The sequence below is a fragment of the Sinocyclocheilus rhinocerous genome, unplaced genomic scaffold (assembly GCF_001515625.1).
Source record: "Sinocyclocheilus rhinocerous isolate Xijiao unplaced genomic scaffold, SAMN03320098_v1.1 scaffold1002, whole genome shotgun sequence".
In the NCBI taxonomy this organism is placed as follows: domain Eukaryota; kingdom Metazoa; phylum Chordata; class Actinopteri; order Cypriniformes; family Cyprinidae; genus Sinocyclocheilus; species Sinocyclocheilus rhinocerous.
Genome location: NW_015623463.1, coordinates 593,242 through 616,988, shown reverse-complemented (window position 1 = coordinate 616,988; position 23,747 = coordinate 593,242). Strand labels below are relative to the sequence as shown.

Here is a 23,747-nt window from a genome sequence, read left to right as displayed (position 1 = left end):
AATGAGCTCACCTATTACTCACACTGTGAGGATCACAGTATGAGGATAGTTTGAGTTCATAATGAGCTCACCTATTACTCACACTGTGAGGATCACAGTATGAGGATAGTTTGAGTTCATAATGAGCTCACCTATTACTCACACTGTGAGAATCGCAGTGTGAGGATCGTTTGAGTTCATAATGAGCTCATGTATTACTCACACCGTGAGGATCACAGTATGTGGATCGTGTGAACTCGCAATGATTTCACCTATTACTCACACCGTGAGGATCACAGTATGAGGATCGTGTGAACTCGCAATGATTTCACCTATTACTCACACCGTGAGGATCACAGTATGAGGATTGTGTGAACTCACAATGATTTCACCTATTCCTCACACCGTGAGGATCACAGTATGAGGATCGTGTGAACTCGCAATGATTTCACCTATTACTCACACCGTGAGGATCACAGTATGAGGATAGTTTGAGTTCACAATGAGCTCATGTATTACTCACACTGTGAGGATCACAGTATGAGGATCGTGTGAACTCACAATGATTTCACCTATTACTCACACCGTGAGGATCACAGTATGAGGATTGTGTGAACTCACAATGATTTCATATACTACTCAAACCGTGAGTATCACAGTATGAGGATCGTTTGAACTCACAATGATTTCATATACTACTCACACCGTGAGGATCACAGTATGAGAATCGTGTGATGTCACTGTGATCATCGCATGATCTCACGTGTTGACTGGGTTACCTGTTAGATTTACCCAAAACCAATTACATCTTATGTTTAACCACTAAAGAGACATCAGAGCCAGCGGCAAATGTCAGAAGGACTAGCCGAGTTGAGACTGCTCTAGTCGGGAAACATGAGCACTGCGCACCCGCTGATCGTGTGGAGCTCATTTTTAAATAGGCGCTGTTTTTATAAATAAACCGCAAAATTTTAAACAACTACATTCTCGCCTGAAATACTTTTAAAACTACATTTCATGACACAATAACAGTAATATTTTGAAGCGCCCAAGTCCCACCCCCGAAAGTTCCGGACCTTTGAAAAAGTACTACCTTGCGAGCAGGGACTTTCTGAGGGGCAATATTTTTGCCCGGAACTTTATTTAGATCCTGGTTCCTGTGGTGGAAACACACCAAGTACCGGCCCAAAGTCCCTAATTCCTGCGGTGGAAACGGGGCTTTACTACCGTATTGTCCCGAATATAAGACGATATTTTTTTCTTGGAAATACATCTGAAAAAACGCCGTCGTCTTATATTCAGGGTCTAGACTTTGACATGTCAATAATACACCCACAACAGTAGGTGGCGCCAAATACGCATAAAACGAGTGTGCCATGAAATACGTAATGTAATGCGTGTTGTAAAAATCGCTAGTAAAAACAAAAGAAAAAGAAAACCTTACAGCTGCACGAGTCGTGACTGTCACGTTAGCCTGATGGCACCAAACTCCCTTTGTGATTTTAAAACGTAAGACAGTACCCAGATTTGAAGACTACAGTAAGATTTAACTTCTACTGTTAATAAGATTTTGGTAGGCTACTATTAGATGGATAGCCTAAATGTCCTAATTCAGATGGGCTACCAGTTTTTTTTATTTTTTTTTATGGTATATCAAAAAGTGTATATTTTTTAAATGTGATTGTTGGTACATTTGACCAGTTTTTACCATACTTTCAAAACAAAAATTAAAATAGAAAAAATATGCAATATGAAAATAATTGAAGACAAAATGTGTTTTACTGAGAAAAAACAAGATTTGGTTTTTAAAAAGCCTTTTTCCAAAAGGTACATCTGGAAAAAGGGGGGGTCGTCTTATAATCAGGGTCATCTTATATTCGGGCCAATACGGTACTATCGGATGAGAACAAAAGCTTGAACTTAAGTTGCATAATTACACTGTCTTCTGTAGAGCTAACTTTGAAGTCATTTAATAATTGATTAACTTTGAACTGAATTGAACTGAATTGAAACAACAGTGACTTGAACTGAACAACACACTTGTCTTCTGTAGAGCTGCTTTACAGCTGAATCGAATTGTTTCATAATCGATGAACTTTATAACATCAGTACTGTTGTTAAATTAAATTGAATTAACAGTGAACTAAATTGAGCTGAATAATGACAATATTGCATTTTATGCTGCTTTACAGCAAAAATTTAATCGTTTCACAACTGATGCATTTTGCCACAATTACGTTGCTATTATCATTATTATTTCTATGGTCAGTAGTAAATTAACTTAGATACTGTTTATTTTATGCCCTTAATGTTGTGTAACTTTTCCCTGTGGTATTGAAAATAGTATTGCATATTAATATTTACTATTAGATGGATAGCCTAAATGTCCTAATTCAGATGGGCAATTTTTTTTTAATTTTTTTTTTTTATGGTATATCAAAAAGTGTATATTTTTTAAATGTGATTGTTGGTACATTTTATCAGTTTTTACCATACTTTCAAAACAAAAATTTAAATAGGAAAATATGCAATATGAAAATAATTGAAGACAAAATGTGTTTTACTGAGAAAAAACAAGATTTGGTTTTTAAAAAGCCTTTTTCCAAAAGGTACATCTGGAAAAAGGGGGGGTCGTCTTATAATCAGGGTCGTCTTATATTCGGGCCAATACGGTAATACTTTTCAGTACAATAACCTTTTAAAACAAAAAACAAAAAGCAAGCAAATATGTACAGTATATTTGCTGTTAAATGTGTGACACATGACTACAGACAATCTAACTGAGGATTTACTAGAATGTGAGATGAAAAGGCTGCATCATATTAAAAATATAAGACAATCAATCATTTAATCACTCAATCAAAAAAAAAAAACATACATTTTGGGGTTGTATTGCATAGTCTCAAACAAGTTCACTTTAGATATGCAGTTAATTGTAAAGAAAAACGGCAACAATTGGCTCATTTCATATGGCTATTCTTTATAGTTTAATATATTAATTAAAATATAATGTGCAAGGATAAATAATTCATAATGAACACAGCAATATTCTATAAAAAATAGGAGTTGTCAAGTTTGATCTCATAGTGAGTTTAAGGCCCACTGATTCCCTTACGTCGGTCTCTTTCTGAATATCTTTGAGATTAGAATCTCCATCATTACATCTCGGCTTCAGTATTGGTCTTGTTTTCTGTTACTGGATTGATAACATTGTGGTCATCAATGTATTGTACATAACTACTGAAGCATTATTTTGCTGAAGTTGACATGATTCAGCACCATGGACAAGGGCAAGTGGAACAACACAGCAATCCAGCTCTACTTCTTACGTAAATGTAAATAGAAAAAAATAAAAAGAAATTTAAAAACAAGCCTGATTAAGCTCTGCTCAGCCTACACAGCATAGTAACCCATCTGCACAGGCCAAGCAACACCCCCTCACATGGAGCTATTGTGGTTTTAAAGACCAGTTAAGGCACACACTTAATTTATTTGTTTTTCCCCAAGGTCACTTAAATTAATTTAAAATTCACAATTAAATAGCAAAAAAAGTAATTCAAATTGATCAAAATTAATGTATCTGTACAATTAGTCTGAAATAATAAAAAATCTATTCATTACTTAAAGCGGTCATTTTAAATTTCCATTTTAAATAACTTTTTTTGTATATATAATATTGACTTAATTTTTTATTTGTGTTTTCATTATTGGTGTTCATAAGAAGAAGAACCATTTCCTTTGCTTGTGAGTGTGTCACCTTACACCCAAAACCTACAGCCAATGAAATCTGACTTTGTCATATGAGAATAACCAATCATGTCTAGGATCAGTTTCCATTTGATTTAGTTACTTTGATTGTGCACCTTGCCATCTCTTATTCTTTGCTAGCAAATCAAAGCAACATGAGCGCAGTTTTATTCCTCACCTTTGTTTGTAACTATGATTGATAGATTGATTTAACTGTTTAATGAATAGAATCATCCAGTTATGACAATTTATTAATACATTTTAACTCTATCATTTTTTTTTTATTATTATTATCAGACATTCATCCAAAGCAACTAAGATCCTAAAATGAATTTTAAATAAAAGATTTGTGTAACACATTTACTGCTTTTTCAATTCAGGTTGCATTTGGAGCACAAAACATTCAGCAGCCAAGCTTCAGATCATTTCAAAAATTTACATTTACATGACAAAGGTTGATTTTGCTGATGGATATAATGATGGGCGTTTTAATGTAACAATAAGCACAGGCATTTATCACTTACACATTTCCTTGACAAAAAAGGAAGATATAGCAACATACTTTTGTGGAGTGATAACTTTAGGAGAACTGGATTTTGGACCTGGAACATTTTTGATGCTTAACGGTATGTTTGACCTTTCAATATATGTGATGTTGATGTTAAAAATAATAAATATTGGTTATAATGAAGATACATAGCATAATGAAAATACATCTTTTAAATGGCTTTTTGTTTTGCTTTAAAGAAGCACACACCTCAACAACAGTTCTTCAGGAGCCTATTTCAGATAAAGTTCACATTGGGGACAACATTACTCTCACGTGTAGAGTTCAAATGGTAGATAAGAAATGTAAAGGAGCACACCATGCTTACTGGTTCAGAGAGGCTGCAGAAGAATCCAGTCCTGGCATCATTTACACTGATGATATGAAGAAACATGAAGAGATCTGCAAGGATGATTCTACTGCACAAACCTGCATTTACACTTCCACAAAGAGGAACCTCAGCCTTTCTGATGCTGGTACTTACTACTGTGCTGTACTCGCATGCGGCAAGATCATGTTTGGAAATGGAACTTCTTTGGAAATCAGCTCAATACCTGGTAAAGTGTTAAACTCTATTAAGTGAAATACAATTTGTTTTTATTAATATTTTCAGTGTGTTTCTTAATAATGTTATCATGTCCGTATCATTTTTATGCCTTTTGCCATTATGACAAAACATTACAAATAACAAAATGTTATAAATTACATTTAACATAATAAATGTCTGTTTATGTATGGCCTACTACTGCATCACTCAAATTGTTTTTATATAACTTTGGTAGAAAAAAGTAATACAAATGTAATTTTTCAAACTAAATAGCTGTTTTTTTGGGGTTTTTTAAGTTAGCAAGGCTTTTGACCAATACGATTTTCAAAGTATTTTCATGTTTTAAAAATATAATTATTTTCTTGCAGATAGAAGTCCTTTGTTTCTCATACTGGTCTTATCAAACATAATTTCTATGCTAATAATGATCTTACTCGTGGCTGTGCAATGTAAAGACCAAGGCAGCTCATCAGGTATCATATTTTTCTTTAAATCCAATCCCTAGTTTTATTTGCAAAAATATAAAGCATCTTTGAATCTGTTACTTTGTGTCAGTCAACAGATCTTGTAATCAAGAGACATCTGAAGGTACTCATCTGAAGGTACTCGCAACTTTATTTATTTATAATGATCAATTTGATGTCATTTTGATGTTATTTCAGAAGTTTCTTGAACACATTGAACAACTGTATATTATGATTGTTTCATGTTTGTATATTATGTTTGTAACATTTTCAGTTTTACATTTTTTTCAATAATTTAATGTTTAGTTTTCTTAAATATGCGTGGTAGATTATGAAGAGATGCCTTTCCAACAGAAATGTTTGAAATGATCAAGAATCTTTCTTTATCAGGTTGGAGATGCAGATGCCTTGACTTACACATCTGTGAGTTTCAGAAGTAAGTCAGGGGTGCTAAACCAGCTAAACTGGTGCCCTCTAGAGGTGCTAAACAACACATCATTTCCCAGCATACTGACGTCTATTCACAGATCCGGTCCTAACAGAGGAACCACTGGAAAACCTAAACATGTTTTCTGTACTTTAGTGATCCAAATGTGCCAATGCATAAAGCATGATGAACTAAACAGTGCAAGATACAATCAAATAGATTATAAAATATTATACTATAAAATATCTATTATAAAATAGCTGTTATCTGAAGATGGCAATCATTCATGTTGGAACAAATAATAAAAATTCTTGCTTTTAAAATATCTTGCCTTTGACATTTCCTCCCTTGCTTGACCTCCGTTTCTGAAAGAAAAAAAAAACTTTATCTTATGCAAACTAATGTTGTCTATTACCTTAGATCAGGGGTGTCCAACCCTGCTCCTGGAGAGCTACCATCCGTGTGGTGCGGCTGACACAGACAAGTAGAACAGTATACACGCAGTTTACATTCAATGGATACTTTTCATCCAGAATATCTTAAATTGTGTTCCGAAGATGAACGAAGCTTTTACATTTTTTCATTTTGGGCTGGAGTAACCCTTTAATTGAGGTGAAGGCAATCAGTAATTGGAGCTGCTTAACCTGATACTTCTTTACCCCTGCAATATGTACTTTCCTGCTTTCAGTATATTTTGCAACATTATTATTAAAATTGCACTTCTACTTTAAAGTTTCTGTAGTAGCTGTTTCAGCTTATAGTCCATAATCAATATTCAACTGATATTATTAAAACTGGACCTGATCAATATTAAAACTGATATGCACTCAAACTAAGCACAACTTGTAATAATTTAAGAATTAATATGTCAAAGATGAAGGGTTCAGAACATAATAATAATAATAACATCCAGTACTTCTGACTTCTTTCCTTGTTTGCCTTCTTTTATGTCTTGTAATGGGGTCAGAGGCAAATATGCATATATATTTAATGAGCTGCTGAGACCCTTGTACATGCCCACAAGAACCAGAAACTAAGAGAGAAACATGATGTGGTTTCAAAGACAGGATGGAACACAAAGTGGCCTATTTTTCAAAGTTTCCTAAAGGTTAATTGTTGTAGCATATCAATAAAGAACAAAAACAGGCCACCATAACTTCAAAACTAAATGTAAAAATTAAGAATGCATATGTAATGCAAAGTTAGCAAAATATCATTATTCAGATTAGATTCAAATTATTCAGATTAGGTTAGTCTGTCACTTTGTGTGTGCACTTTGGATGGGATAAATGCAGAGCACTAATTCCGAGTATGGGTCGCCACATGTCACGTCACTTTTGTCACTTTCACTTTTATTCCATCTAAGTATGTCTGGCCTTTTTTTTATAACCTCTTGTTTTCCTATTTGATTTATTTAAAATAAATGTTAGAATTTGACATTGATCTTAAAAATGTACCTTGTTAACAGATAGTCCCACTTTTTGAGCATAGACCTGAAAAGGGACATTTCCAACTAAAATTGTTGTAAATTGTGAATGCTTTAGAGCACATACATAAGGTTTGGCAAATTTATTTGAGAGGTGAAAAAAAAGTTATACAAATCCATTAAAAAAGTTATTTTACTACGTCATTTCAATCAAAACTTGGAAACTAGATTCTTAAGTTTTTCTAAGGATATATACAGTGGTTTGTGAAGACTAGTTTAGGTTTAGAATGACATTTAATGTTAATTATATATAAATATATAATAGCAAACTTTCCACCAGTGGGTTTAAAGTATGGTGTCAAAACTTGTCCTAAAAAAAGAGGGCCGTTGGTTAACCAATGAAAGGCAACTCTGCCACCTGACAACATATGCCAATCAACTCAAACAACATTTTCCTTTTGGTGGCCTGTGTCTCTCATTCTTCAAAATGAGCAAATGCTTAGAAAAGATGCATGCTGTCAGTGCAATCATCCTTGCTTTTTGTGGTAGGCAAACATTGTTGATCTTCTTCTCAAATATATTGTTAAAGCATAGACTTTTATTTAATGACATTTTTTTATTTACTTTTTATATTCAGGTTGCTTCACAGCCCAAACTATTAACCAACCGAAACCTGTGCAACAAGCCAAAATTGGAGACAGTGTGACAATACAATGTTATGTTCTCAAAAACGATTTTAATCTCATTGTGTGGTATAAGCAACTATTAGGAAAGAAGCCACAGCCCATAGCAATGTCCTATTATAGGAACAATGTCCATTTTCTAAAAGGCTTTGATGATGGACGCCTCGGTGTGACAATGGGGAATGGAACTTATCATCTAAACATTTTCCGAATGACACAAGAGGATGTAGCATCTTATTATTGTGGAGTGATTAAGCTCACTGCACTGTATTTCAGTTCTGGAACGTTTCTGATGATAACAAGTAAGTATTCAGTTGTATTATTGCAAAGCTTTGAACTCATTCGGACTGTTGTCTAAAACAATGAACTGCTATATTTTGGATTCATTTTTAAGGAAAACATTCAAATAAAAGAAGAATTCTACAGCAACCTGATTTAGAACCTGTTCATCTTAGTGATAACATCACGCTGCAGTGTACAATTCGATTCATGGATGACTGTGCAAAACCCAATGTCTATTGGCTCAAGCAAAGCTCAGGAGAATCCCGGGCTAGAATTATAGATGGCAACAAAGATGCTCATTTTATAATGGCTGCTACACAAACGTGTGTTTACAACTTCACAATGAGGATCCTCACACTCTCTGATACTGGTACCTACTACTGTGCCATGGATGTAGATGGAGAAATAATCATTGGTCATGGAACTAAACTGACTATCGCTGACACTGGTAATATTCAGAGCATTGATTTTATTTAATGTTTATGAATGTTATGCTGGTACTTTATAAACAACCATGTGCAATACGTGCTTTGCAGATAAGAACATTATGAATCCAGTGACTCTCATTTTGGTGTCTTCAAACATCATTTCAGCAGTAATAATTATTATAATCATCAAACAACATAAAAACAAGACACTGTAGGTAAGTGCATTCTTATCTGTATTTGTTGTGTTTTATTGATAGTTGTCTAATCACAGTTTCTTTCACGTCTATACTGAAAGTTCACTGAATTGAGACATCCTCCTCTGTCCAATTAAGTCTATGTTGTCTAATTGTCTTATAAGTAAATCTTATGTAAAACACTTTCCCAGAACAACTATTGCTAGTTTGTTGCTATACTACATCTGCACTCATGAGAAATTGGATGTTCAAAACTAACAAATGGCAATTACCCTAAATAGCTGTACTGGGTTAAGTACTGTATATTCTGTTACATTTGGATCTTTTTGCTTTACAGCCATATTTTGTATGTTTATGCAATAATAAACTAATTAATTATTTGCTTGTGAAATATTTATAGGCCTGCTGCATCTTCTAAACACTTTTACATTATTTGCATGTAAAGGTAATGCATATATATATTCTCATGGCTGTTTCTACTTCCTCTAATAGGTTTTGCTTGGAAATTCACTAAATCAGATGCCCACATAATTGTTCCTTACCAGAATGTTCAATACAAACTACCATGCTAAACATTCAACCTTTTCTGGGCCTGTAAATACCCTTGTCATTTGTGTTATTACTGTGTTTATTTTTTATTGTCAAACATCTGTTTAATCATTGGTTTAATGCATTTATCAAACTTGTTTGTGTGTGTCCTGAAGAACATCTATACAATCTGTTTGTTATCTGTTATGGAATAAATGTATGAATTAAGAACATTTTAATCTCTGTTGAATGAGTAAGCAGTTCTCATTTCTGCATAATTCAGACATTTAATTTTATTTCATTAATTTGCAAGACATGAGAACATGTTTGAAAAATGTATATGCCATGTCATGTACTTCTCCCATGAACCAGAAATAAACATGGTTTGACACTGCACAGTTTATTCATACTGGACAGTCATGATAGTATGGAAGCCCATTTCTGCCACTAAATAAAAAATAAAACAAGGTAATTGCGACTTTTTATCTCACAATTCTGATTTTTTTATTTCTCAGAATTGCGAGTTCTAAAGTCAGAATTGTAACATATAAACTCGCAATTCCGAGAAAAAAAGTCAGAATTGCGAGTTTATGTCCCACAAGTCTGAGAAAAAAAAGAAGAATTGTGAGATAAAAAGTCGCAATTACCTTGTTTTATTTTTTATTCAGTGGCAGAAACGGGCTTCCATATGATAGAACATTGTTACATGAAACAAAAGTTAAAAGTTTCAGATTATGTCTTTGCTTATTCCATATCATACATGAATTTGAGGTGATATGTTACATATTATAGATGATCAGAAGCAGATTTCATCAAAAGACCTGGTCTTCCTTCTGGTCGGGATCGTCTATCTCAGAGAGTAATGGCAGGTGGAGAACACCCATCTTTTGAATTTCTTTTTGAATTCACGCAGTACCAAAAAGTAATTGAGGCAATGGTAATTAAAAGAAGGAATGTTCTAACAATGGAAAGAATTACAAAAGTCATCATCTGTTCTGCTGAATCAGCACCTGAAAAAGTCAAAATGGTGGATATAATGTTAGCACACCATAAAAGTGCTACTTTTTTTTTTTTTACCAGTTACTTCTTTAAGAACATACCTATAATGTCCAGTTTGGTGCCATTCCAAAACAGTATCTCCCCGCATGCAGCGACAGTGCAGTTGTAAGTCTCAGAATCAGAAAGTTTGAGGTCTTTCTTAGAAAAGCTGTAGACACATCGACGTGCTCTAAACCCAGCTTCAGAGCTCCACTCACACCGACCAATACTCGTCCCATGTGCGCCAATGAATCTTGAGCGAGATTCTTCTGATTCCTGTATGATCCAGTACACACTGTTGTTTCCCACACAGTTCTGATTTAAAACTGTGCAGGTAAGACTCACTGAATCTCCATGATGTGATGGAATTAATGCAGGTTGTTTTACAACAGTGTCGCTTTTCACCCCTGTATGGAAATGTAATTATTGAGTGAGTTTTGTGAAAGATGTTATGGACCCTGCATTCAAATATTGTACTTTGTTTTAAAAAGTTAGCATTTAGGTAATAACTTCACTACCACTATATAGGTTCACTTTATACACACTCTTCAAATAAGGTTCTTTATTGGCATCTATGGTTCCATGAAGAACCTTTAATATCCAAAGGACTTTTTCATTCCACAAAAGGTTCTTTATAATTTTTTATAATTGTTTAAGAACTGTTCACTGAAAGGTTCTGGTGGGAACCCAACATGGTTTTCTACTGCATTGCTTGATGTAACTCAAAATGATTTAAAAGAAAAATATATAATTACCTTCAACTATCAACTCTGTCCCTTCGACAAATTCCATTACATTGGAATAAGCGCTTCCACAGTAGTATGTTGCAGAGTCTGAGAGCTGTATGTTTCTTATCACCAAACGATGCACACCCTTGTCATTCTGCACAAAGAAGCGTGAACTATTCTCGAAATTATGGTAAAACCGGGCTTTGTTGTCATACTTGTATATGGTGGAGATGAGTCTGGGGTTCTTTCCAAGTTCATGCTTGTACAATGAGAAGTGCATAGCCATTTGGCTCTGGTAAAAGCAAGACATATTAATAGTTTCTCCCAGTTTGGCAAACACAGGTGGATTATTCAGGTGCGATGCAGTAAGGCCTAAACAAAAACATTAAAAGTAACAAGCAAAATTTTAGCTTAAATTAATGTAAATATAGTTTAGTTCTGACATAAAAGACAGTTCAACTCACCGATGAGAAAGAGAAGCAAATATCCAAAGTTGATCATATTCCTGACAGATTTATCCTAAACTAGTAAGAAACAGATGAGCAATGACAAAACGAGCATCACCAGAGATGCAATGAAGGACGTGAGCAACCCGAAGGATGTGTTTATGTCAAAAAGTGCTGTGCCAGATTTTTTTCCCACTGATCTTTTCTTTCAGAGATGATTTCTACTTTTAAATTCTCAGGCAAATAACTGCATGAGTAACACCAGCAGCCACCATCAGTAAATACCTTTATATATGCCATTTTTAAAAGAAGTATGTTTAGAGAAAATTATTTCTATAACATAAAGACATAAAGGCAGTGTGCTAGTTGTGGTTTTCTGCTGGTCATGTGGTAACTTGACCTTCTTAAGTTCTAAGTAAGTGTTTCTTGACTGCATAGCAGATGAAGGGAAATCAAATGTGATCACAAAACTGTGCAGTCATCAAAATTGCAGTCTTGTTTTTTAGTGAAGACAGCAGACAGTGTAAATGTGTCTAAAATCTCTCTCGTCAGATGAGCCTGATATTAATCAAGAACCTTTTTAATAGGCTACATTAAAAGATTAACAAAGGATGGACTGAACGGAAATCTGTGATGACCACAACAAAATCACAATGACATTCTCAAGACCTATAGCTTTGTGGCTTCACAGGCACACATCACATCAGCTTCAGTACAAACTGTGAAAGGCTATATAATATGATCATGTGGTCTGTATGTCCTAAAAAGTTTAAACTCCAGTTTCTTGTTTTAAATGAATAGTGGCTTCATGTCTCTTCTGATGGCAACATATTTCTAAATTGAGGATTTTTTTTCTGTTGCTTTTTTTAATGATTGTAAATATACATATTAAAAATTTAAGCCGAATTATGAAAGACGAATGATTTTTTTTAAATTAGTGCCCAGTTTTATTAATTAGTGCCCAGTTGCACAAAACTCCTTAAGAAAAGAACAAATAAAATTGAGAATAAAATTAAGAAACCCATTAATGACATACACTTATCATTATAACAAACATTTGTGATGTCAAGACTTCATGTCATCACCCAGTAACCTATGCATCCAGCCAAGTGTTTTGTAGACAAAAGTAGGGTTGGCTATGATTTTGAAAACCACTAGAGGGCTGTAGTGAAGGATGGCAATTACTCAAATTTGCTAATTAGATATTTTAACTTTAATCTGCAAATGAGAAAGATTTAATACCATGTAAATTAATAAATATGTACTGCATACTTCACTTGACTTACGAAGTGTATTAGAAGCCTTGTATGAGAAGTGCATAGCCATTTGGCTCTGGTAAAAGCAAGACATATTAATAGTTTCTCCCAGTTTGGCAAACACAGGTGGATTATTCAGGTGCGATGCAGTAAGGCCTAAACAAAAACATTAAAAGTAACAAGCAAAATTTTAGCTTAAATTAATGTAAATATAGTTTAGTTCTGACATAAAAGACAGTTCAACTCACCGATGAGAAAGAGAAGCAAATATCCAAAGTTGATCATATTCCTGACAGATTTATCCTAAACTAGTAAGAAACAGATGAGCAATGACAAAACGAGCATCACCAGAGATGCAATGAAGGACGTGAGCAACCCGAAGGATGTGTTTATGTCAAAAAGTGCTGTGCCAGATTTTTTTCCCACTGATCTTTTCTTTCAGAGATGATTTCTACTTTTAAATTCTCAGGCAAATAACTGCATGAGTAACACCAGCAGCCACCATCAGTAAATACCTTTATATATGCCATTTTTAAAAGAAGTATGTTTAGAGAAAATTATTTCTATAACATAAAGACATAAAGGCAGTGTGCTAGTTGTGGTTTTCTGCTGGTCATGTGGTAACTTGACCTTCTTAAGTTCTAAGTAAGTGTTTCTTGACTGCATAGCAGATGAAGGGAAATCAAATGTGATCACAAAACTGTGCAGTCATCAAAATTGCATCTTATTTTTTAGTGAAGAGAGCAGACAGTGTAAATGTGTCTAAAATCTCTCTCGTCAGATGAGCCTGATATTAATCAAGAACCTTTTTAATAGGCTACATTAAAAGATTAACAAAGGATGGACTGAACTGAAATCTGTGATGACCACAGCAAAATCACAATGACATGCTCAAGACCTTTAGCCTTGTGGCTTCACAGGCACACATCACATCAGCTTCAGTACAAACCGTGAAAGGCTATATAATATGATCATGTGGTCTGTATGTCCTAAAAAGTTTAAACTCCAGTTTCTTGTTTTAAATGAATAGTGGCTTCATGTCTCTTCTGATGGCAACATATTTCTAAATTGAGGATTTTTTTTCTGTTGCTTTTTTTAATGATTGTAAATATACATATTAAAAATTTAAGCCGAATTATGAAAGACGAATGATTTTTTTTAAATTAGTGCCCAGTTTTATTAATTAGTGCCCAGTTGCACAAAACTCCTTAAGAAAAGTAAAAATAAAATTAAGAATAAAATTAAGAAACCCATTAATGACATACACTTATAATTATAACAAACATTTGTGATGTCAAGACTTCATGTCATCACCCCGTAACCTATGCATACCCACCATCCAGCCAAGTGTTTTGTAGACAAAAGTAGGGTTGGCTATGATTTTGAAAACCACTAGAGGGCTGTAGTGAAGGATGGCAATTACTCAAATTTGCTAATTAGATATTTTAACTTTAATCTGCAAATGAGAAAGATTTAATACCATGTAAATTAATAAATATGTACTGCATACTTCACTTGACTTACGAAGTGTATTAGAAGCCTTGTACATGCTTAGGATAGGTCCAATGCACATAATTAAAAGTGTAACATTATATATAGTCCCGCAGATGTGCAACCTGTTTTATTAAGCTGTTGTGGTGTTCATTCACATTGTTTCTACAAGTATTGGCAGTGACATAATCTAGAAACAATGTGAATGAACACCATAACAGCTTAATCAGCAAATTTTGCAAAACACAAAATTTATGTCACTGCCGATACTTTTGGCCACGACTGTATATATATATATAACAGATGACAAAGCACAAATTGTAGATAAACAGATATGTATAAATAAATATATACCAGAAAATGCAGAGCTATTTATTCACAAGAAAAAAAATTACAAATTTAGTTGTACTAATATTGTTAATATATGTTAGTAAGTTCAAGATATATCACATAACGTTTCCATTTACTAATCTAATTCATTCGGAAAATAGCAAACATTTTCAGAGCACTGAAAAAAAACAACACCAACTAAACAGTATAGTGTAATGTGGCCATCATCACAGCATATTTTGTATTTGATTATGCTCTTTGTAGAGAGTTTTTTTTGTTGTTTTTTTTTTGCAGCTATATCACATATGGGTCTGAACCTGACTGGCCTTTTCATTGATAGGTCTACCATAGTTTAGCTGTGCCAAATGCCACTCCTCCTTATATATAAAACACATCAATATCGCCCACTTAATTTCCTCTTCAGCTCTGTTTTGACTCAGTGCAGAAATGTTACATATTTCAGCTACAGTTTTATTGCTCTTTGGGATGGGTAAGATTTATTTTATTTATTTATTTTTTTTACTATAAACTACAATTCTATCATTAGAGACATGTAATAAAATCTTTGTAGAGTTTAAAATGGGAAGACAGATTCAAATGTGGTCACATTTTAACAGAAAATAATGTTTTGTGGTGTGTTATGGTTTTACTTTTCTTGTTTAATTTCAGGTTTTCTCCAAGTTATGTTTTCGATAGCAAGTATACAGGCTCATCCAGGACAAAGTGTCACTATGTGGTGTTCACACAATATTCATGTTTCTGGAGAACTGTACTGGTTCAAACAAACAGACGGTGCTGTACCCATTACTATTGTGCACATGTTATACACCGAAAGTCTTCAGAAGGTTGAGCCAAATTATTTCAACAATTTCACAAAAGACCGCATAGTCATGGATCAGTTCAGCAAAAGCACCACCCTAACAGTTAAGCAAGTGAAAATGTCTGATTCTGGTTTCTACTTTTGTGGAGCTACAGGATATCACATGAAATTTGGCAATGGAACAAGGCTTCAAGTGAAAGGTAATCTTTTTGAAGTTCTCTCACTGTACTCTGATTTTTATACTGTTTATAGCTCTTTTTTCTCACTTTGTCATTAATAGCACATGTTGAAAAACACCACAATTTAAATACCTTTGTAAATGCCACAGTGGTAAATGACTTATCCTGGCCAACTGTTTTCATATCAGAGAAAAATTACACAGGAACCTTAAAAAAGGGTAAGTTTTTTTTAATCTCAATATTAAAGTTAAAACCACATGTTTTTAATATATTAATATTCTTGTTTAATCTCTCTAATCAAATTATGGGGGGAAATAATTCTATAATGTGTTCTTTGTGGAACCGCTTAAAAAGTTTGATTGAAATTATATCCACTCCTTTACAGATCATGAGCAATCATCCGTGTCTACTGAGGAGTGTTCTAGAAGCATCTATTTCAAACTGACACTCCTATTTGGTGGAATCATTTTTTTTACATGTATTGTTCCTCTTATTTTGGCGATTATCAGGGAACACAGGAAGCAGAAGCATAAAAAAGGTAAACTCTTTAAACATGGTTAAAAATATATAGTTAAACCACAAATGTGGAATGAACATTCTAAAATGGCTTTGAAATAATTTTTAATTCTCTGATTAAGAGTAACTGATTGTCTTTTTCTCTGCTTTGTGCCAGTTGCTGAATGTCAAGCACAACAGCATGATGACAAGGTAAACTCAACAGACTTATGTTACTCTAAGGGCTAAGTAAAACCATAGACATAAAAAACAAGCAAAGCTTTGTTTTCTACCAGATCACACTTTCTTTTTTTATTGTAAAGAGCAAAATATTTAATTACTTTATAAATGACTTACTGCTGTGCCTCTTCTATGAGTGATTAATTGCAATGAGTTTTTTGAACAACACATTAAAAGAATAATTATATTTTTGTATAGCGTGTGTGCGTGTGTGTGTGTGTGGGGGGGGGATCATTATGTTATGATTCCAATTGAACAATATTATTTCTAATTCTGTTGGCTATTAAGGACATGCATAGTTGCATTTTCTACTTTTTGCTGTAGAATTTATTTTGGAGGCTAAGGAAAAGGAAAATGTATCCAAATGCTCTAGCATAAAATCCAAGACATTTGATCACTTTGATTAGAATCTTGACGTATATGTTTGTACTTCTTTGCAGGAAAATGATTCAGTAGAATATGCTGCTGTGTATTTCTCAAACAAGAGACTCAAAACAGCAGGACGACATACTGAGGATACAACTGCTGTGTACACTGACACTACTTGAAACAACGTACTCAAACATATTATTAATTTATTATCTGTGGCTTATTTTTAACAGCTAGATAGTACTGTTTTAAGAAATGTAATTACTGAGGAGATCAGAGATCTGTCTTTCCTTTGCATAACTGTATAATGGTCAAGTTTATTAAAATTGTGTTGCCGTTTAGCTTGACTCCTGATATTAATTTAATTGACTCTAGTTCACAAAGTCCTTGAATTTAGATTCCAATAAAATATCAGTCTTTTAGGTTGCATCTCAATTTGGATGCGGATTAAAGTGTCCAGCTAGCTGTTACTCATGAATCTCACTGTCCCAAATACCAGTTTTGATCAGTCATAGACTGTAGTGTTTTTTAAGTTTGCTCGCTCAAGACTAAATAGTTCTGCATAGTCACTTTCATCCTCTTTAAATCAAACGGTTAAACCCTGTAAATCCATTCAACCCTGGGCCTTCAGAGAATTCAAATCAGGATCAAATCAAGTTTAACAATTTGTGGCCCAGGTAGAATGTATGTCAATAATATAATTCAGGAATGATCCGTAAAAGACACGTTCAAAGATACATTCAGGTCAAACATGCATTTTAGTTCTTTGTAAAGCTGCTTTGGAACAATTTATTCTCAAAAGTGCTATGGGGAAACTATGGTGTGCTAAAGCAGTAAAGAAAACATCACATTATTATCAGTATATCTGATCAACAATGAATCTTCTTATTTTGAACTAGTAGCCATGGACTCGCCTGTTGATTGACAGGTCTGTCATAGTTTGATGTAAGCATAAGCCACACCCCCTCACATAAAAAAAGCACATTGATTTCCTCACCTTAATTTCCTCGTTGGTTCTAGTCTGATTCAGTACTGCAATGGTACATATAATAATTTCAGCACTGGTGATCTGTGGCACTGGTAAGCATTACGGCACTATAATTACTTCAATCATGCAAGATTAATGAATTATTTATTCAATTGATTAGGTGTGTTCTATACACAGCATTTCTTGTGTTATCAATGTTCTAAATATTAATATGCTGTAAAATGATTTGTTATTCTTCTGTTGGATTTAGGTTTTCTCACAGCTAAAACATCTCAGTCAACAAATATCACAGCTCAGCCAGGAGATAACGTGACTATTTGGTGTAAACACACCTCAAATATTGGAAAGTACATACACTGGTTCAAGCAAAAAAACTGTGCTGTTCCTCTTAGCATTGTATACATGATGTTACCCTACGAGCTTGAAGTAAAGGCAACATATTTAAATGGTTTTCAACCAGATCGTCTTGTGATGTCTCTGAACAGCAAAAACTCATCCCTAAGAATTTCAAATGTGGAAATTTCAGATTCTGGTCTGTACTACTGTGGTTGGCAAAACTGGGTGATGACATTTGGTGATGGAACACAGCTAGACATTAAAGGTAATACTTTTTTTTCAACAGCACTTTTGTAAAACAGCTTATCCTTATTAAAAACCTTATTCAACCTTATGATTTCCAAAATGCTTCTGTGATGCTGTGTGGATTTTCTAAATTACTCATACATTTCAAATCTTCATTTATTATGCAGAGAGGAGTGATACACCACTACAAAATGAAACAGAAATTACAAATAAAGGTGTTTATCATCTGCGCTTATTTTACTGCTTGTAATATTCATTGGTGTGTGGTGTGTTAGAGTAAAATGTGATTTACTTTTTAACAGATCTGAAAAAGAGCACGATTTCTACAAGAGACTGTTCTGAAAACATCTTTTATAAGCTGACCTTTATTTTTGGTGGTATTATTTTTATTCTCATCATCATTCTGCTCACCACGCTCATCATTAAGAGACAGGACAGAAGCACGCAGGGAAAAGGTAACAGTACATCTATTCATTTCAAAAGATTTACTTACATTGCTGTATATGGATATCATTTGCAAATAACTGTGCAGTGAAATAATTGTAAGTAATAAAAACTATAGGCCATACCTCTTTTTTTTTTGTTTCCGTTTCTGTTGCCGCAGATGCTGATCGCCACGAAACACAACATCATGAGGTAAGCTAATTGTTATAATAAAAATGTCCATTCTCTGAATGTGGAATAAATAAATTTGAATTCTTAACCAAAAAGTAAAGTTTTTTTTTCTTTCTTCATAAGATCTGCAACATTTATTGATAAAAATTCTTGTACAGTTGAAATTAAAGACAGTCGACAGGAGTACAGAAAGATTATAAATACGCAAGTCTCGGCTATTGAAAGGAGTTCTAATGACAATGGCTATAAACTGTAAAATAACTTTTCTAATATCAGTGTTTTTCAATATTATTTTTATGTCGAAAATTCTTTTGAGATACTTTTTTCATACGGCCTGCGGTCCTGCTTCTCTTTTCTGTTTAGCTCTAACCATGTCTTTAAAAAGGACAGCATGGTTTAAATCTTTTTGTGAGAATATGGTTAATTTTTATAAGTAAAAATAAGGCAAAAAATTGATAAAGTAAAGCTTGGAATTTCATAACTGTCCCCAACATCAGAATTATAAGTAAAAATAAGGCAAACAATTTAGTAAAGCTTTTTACTAAATTGTTACTTAAAAATTTTTTTAATTTTTTTTTTTTTAATTAGTACAATTTAAAAATAAAGTAAAGCTTGGAATAAAATCAAATTTCTCGACTATTTCCTAACTGTCCCCAACATCAGAATTAGCAATTAATTATGATTCTAACACCAGATAATGTATTTGGATACATGGTGTGTGTGTGTGTGTGTGTGTGTGTGTGTGTTCACAGTTTTGCTTATATTATTTTCTTCTGTACATATTTGAATTAAATTTGTTAAAATGCCAAATTAAAATTAATTAAATAAAATGAATTAAAATGCCATTAAAGTCATCTTTCAATCTGTTGCAGGAGCCTCATTCGTCGGTGTATGCCGCTCTACAATTCTCAAAACACAAATCCAGAAGAGCAGCCAGAAATACAGAGGATACAGATGTTGTGTATTCTGCTACTAGATAGTCCAATAGTGGCAGCAGTGAAATAATTGTAAGTAATAAAAACTATAGGCCATACCTCTTTTTTTTTTGTTTCCGTTTCTGTTGCCGCAGATGCTGATCGCCACGAAACACAACATCATGAGGTAAGCTAATTGTTATAATAAAAATGTCCATTCTCTGAATGTGGAATAAATAAATTTGAATTCTTAACCAAAAAGTAAAGTTTTTTTTTCTTTCTTCATAAGATCTGCAACATTTATTGATAAAAATTCTTGTACAGTTGAAATTAAAGACAGTCGACAGGAGTACAGAAAGATTATAAATACGCAAGTCTCGGCTATTGAAAGGAGTTCTAATGACAATGGCTATAAACTGTAAAATAACTTTTCTAATATCAGTGTTTTTCAATATTATTTTTATGTCGAAAATTCTTTTGAGATACTTTTTTCATACGGCCTGCGGTCCTGCTTCTCTTTTCTGTTTAGCTCTAACCATGTCTTTAAAAAGGACAGCATGGTTTAAATCTTTTTGTGAGAATATGGTTAATTTTTATAAGTAAAAATAAGGCAAACAATTTAGTAAAGCTTTTTACTAAATTGTTACTTAAAAATTTTTTTAATTTTTTTTTTTTTAATACAAACAATTTAAAAATAAAGTAAAGCTTGGAATAAAATCAAATTTCTCGACTATTTCCTAACTGTCCCCAACATCAGAATTAGCAATTAATTATGATTCTAACACCAGATAATGTATTTGGATACATGGTGTGTGTGTGTGTGTGTGTGTGTGTGTGTGTTCACAGTTTTGCTTATATGATTTTCTTCTGTACATATTTGAATTAAATTTGTTAAAATGTCAAATTAAAATGAATTAAAATGCCATTAAAGTTATCTTTCAATCTGTTGCAGGAGCCTCATTCGTCGGTGTATGCCGCTCTACAATTCTCAAAACACAAATCCAAAAGAGCAGCCAGAAATACAGAGGATACAGATGTTGTGTATTCTGCTACTAGATAGTCCAATAGTGGCACACAGTCAAATATTGTAGCCTACTCTAATGTTTAAAAGCCATATGATCACCAAGACTCTAATATTGAAACACTATTACTAATGCCTTACATTTAAAGTGTATGTGAGCTCTGCAATTATCAGTATTTTCAATGCAATAAAAGTTGTAAAGATCAAATGCATTTGAAAGTTCTAAGAACTTTAATTTAGATCTGTTCATATTTGCTATCATGAAGATATAAGCAGGCCCTTTCTCAAAAGGCAGGGGTTGTGAATGATATCACTTCCTATACAGACCCTGACAGGAAGAAGCTGTTCAGTGTAGAATGAGACGTGCTGAGGGGAACTTGAGCGGACCAAATTACAAAGCTGTAAATATACACACCAAAACATAGTTGTACAAATTATTAAAACTATTATTAACTATGCACACATTTCACAAAAATGTAGTACTTTGTGAGCAGCAGCAGTATAGCCTGACCATTATGAATATACTCATGACAATTTAAAGAAAATGCTATTAAAACAATATTTAAATCTATTTTAAATGTGTGTAAACTATGTTTTTTAAAAAAATCACATAAAGTCTTTCTTAAATGTCTGCGTGCCAGTGTGTGCACCTGTTAGCACATGAGAGCATCACAGTTTGACTGTTTTCCACCCACCAGACTGACCCCCAGCTCATCTCTCAACCACACAAACACCATCACACTACATGCCTTTCACACTACTTTCCATAACCACAGACAAAATACCCCTTGTTTTTAAGTGAGGTGTTAAGTCACAGATGACAATAACTTTAAAAAAATACTTTTATTATGAAAGAGCAATGAAAATAAACTTTACATTTTAAATATTTATCCTTGTCAGAAATTAAAATTCCTAAATTCCCATATTTTTAATGCTTAGTAATTTTTTTAATGATGGTACTGATGGCACTAATAAAAGAGAAGTGAAATTAAAAATTAAATTCAAGACTTTCAAAAAATTCAAAATTGATTTGCTGTCTTTCAAAGCATGTTATCGTTGTGTGCAGAAGCTGCATTCTCTTAAATGGGTGTCTTTTTTATTTTTGTAAAAAATAAAAAATAAATAAAAACGAAACGAATGATAGAACAAACGAATGAATGAATGCACCTTTCAAAAATAGCATGTTCCAGGCCAGGCTCATTAATAAAATCAAAAACTTTACTCTTATTTAATATGATCTGTCACTTATCTTGGTCCAACCTGCAGTCCAAAACATGTTACATGTACAGTCTGTTGTCCAGCATAAAAACTGTAGAAAATGGGGGGCAGGAGAATGCTGGTGATATTCTAGCATGACATTATCCATTTAGTTTACAGACATTTTCTTTAACCCTATAACACAATGCAACGTGTAATTCAAAATATAGGTAAAACTGAAAATTCTATTATATGAACAGTGCACTGGATCTAATATAGTCATATATTTTAGTCTTTTGAAGTGTCTCTGTCAATGCCATTTTATCACAATGCACTGTTAAAGTGTGCAACTGCATGCAAACCACATGTTAGTTCCTTTCACACATTGACTAATGGTTTCAGAAACAGACTTATGCCATAAATACATGTAAGACAATGAATTTGTTGCACAGCGCTCAGGTTGCGGTCAAGTTTTGTTTCTGAAAGTAACTTAGAATAAACAAGTGGCCTTCAGCGCGCTTAGGTCTCTGTGGGTAAAAGTTTCCATCTATCATCTTATTGCAGTGAAACAAGCGTTAAAGTGAAGAAAAGTGAAGAGCTGTGATCTGGCTATATTTAGAGTTTCTCCTCCAGCATTACCAAGCAACCCTCCATAAATAGTGATTATTCACTATCATGCACCTCTTCAATGTACTAAATCACCATGCATCTTTTTTTCTTTTCTTTTTTTGCAGTGGTTCAAAATTTGACACATGCTAATTATGGTACTTTAACATGCTAACAGATCATTTAACTAAATGTTCTTTACCTGAAGGTGCAAGCTAAAACAAATTTGAAGTTTATATAACATATTGCTCAAAGCAAATATATTGCCCATTTGTAATATCATATGTTAATATTCATTTGCTTTCAACTAATGTTGTTTTTAAACCCAAAATCACATGACCTACAGGAGAGATGTCCAATCCTGCTCCTGGAGGGCCAGTATCCTACAGAGATTGGCTCCAACCAGCTTTAACACACTTGCCTGGACGTTTCTAGTAGCTGTGTCCAAAAGCTGAAAAATGTTGCCTTCAGAGGATGCATTCCAAGGTAGGAAGGCATCAAGGCACATCCAATTCCAATGATAGCTTCACTTTCTGTCTTCTGAGATGCCTTCATTTCATTGAATTTTGAAGGCAGCACAGATGTATCCTTCGCTGCCGTTGATGTCCCACAATCCTGTGTGTTTCATTCTGTAACAGTTGAGCTAAAAAAATTAAGATGGCATCTGAAAGTTGTGGTTGGTGGTCAGATTGTGTGTTAATGTTAATGTATGTTTTTGACCAACTTTTTCCACTTTTGAAGTTATTTCTAGCGAGATTGTTGTAGATGTTGTGTCCTGTAGTAGATGTCTGCAGCTGAAACGCCCATCCATCCATTCTCCAAACTGCTTGTCCGATGTAGGTACAGCGTAATATCATACAGGTACAGATTTCTTTTTTTATTGATTATTAAATATTTTTATTAAAGGGGTCATATGATGCTTTTTTAAAGATCATTATTTTGTGTATTTGGTGTAACAGAATATGTTGACATGCTTTAATGTTCAAAAAACACATTATTTTTCAAATACTGTACATTATTGTAGGTCCTCTATGCCCCGCCTCTCTCAAACGCTTCGTTTTCTACAAAGCCCCCTCCTTTGACAAGCGCAGTCCGCTCTGATTGGCCAGCTGACCCAGTGCACTGTGATTGGCCGAACACCACAAGCACACGTCGGAAATGAAACGCCCCTTACCATAAT

General features: G+C 33.7%; 2 protein-coding genes, 1 pseudogene and 1 gene segment (V, D, J or C); 3 read left to right on the top strand and 1 right to left on the bottom strand.

Moving 5' to 3' along the window:
- The first annotated feature begins 3,259 nt into the window (after positions 1-3,259).
- Positions 3,260-5,823, top strand: LOC107746778 (uncharacterized; annotated as a pseudogene).
- A 4,281-nt stretch (positions 5,824-10,104) lies between these two features.
- On the bottom strand, positions 10,105-11,544 carry nitr9 (novel immune-type receptor 9). Its single transcript, XM_016561659.1, has 5 exons — positions 11,483-11,544; positions 11,234-11,390; positions 11,046-11,140; positions 10,353-10,697; positions 10,105-10,262 (listed from the first exon to the last, which is right to left on the bottom strand). The coding sequence occupies exons 1-5, from the start codon at positions 11,517-11,519 to the stop codon at positions 10,105-10,107; spliced, it is 792 nt and encodes a 263-aa protein (XP_016417145.1). The 5' UTR covers positions 11,520-11,544.
- A 3,421-nt stretch (positions 11,545-14,965) lies between these two features.
- nitr10a (novel immune-type receptor 10a) lies at positions 14,966-16,898 on the top strand. The gene is made up of 6 exons (XM_016561554.1): positions 14,966-15,031; positions 15,211-15,561; positions 15,642-15,758; positions 15,926-16,078; positions 16,214-16,248; positions 16,716-16,898. The coding sequence occupies exons 1-6, from the start codon at positions 14,989-14,991 to the stop codon at positions 16,821-16,823; spliced, it is 807 nt and encodes a 268-aa protein (XP_016417040.1). The 5' UTR covers positions 14,966-14,988; the 3' UTR covers positions 16,824-16,898.
- A 783-nt stretch (positions 16,899-17,681) lies between these two features.
- LOC107747012 (Ig kappa chain V-V region MOPC 21-like) lies at positions 17,682-19,809 on the top strand. The segment is given in 5 exon segments: positions 17,682-17,715; positions 17,883-18,233; positions 18,517-18,669; positions 18,819-18,850; positions 19,702-19,809. Coding segments are annotated over 5 exon segments (678 nt in total).
- Positions 19,810-23,747: the final 3,938 nt, after the last annotated feature.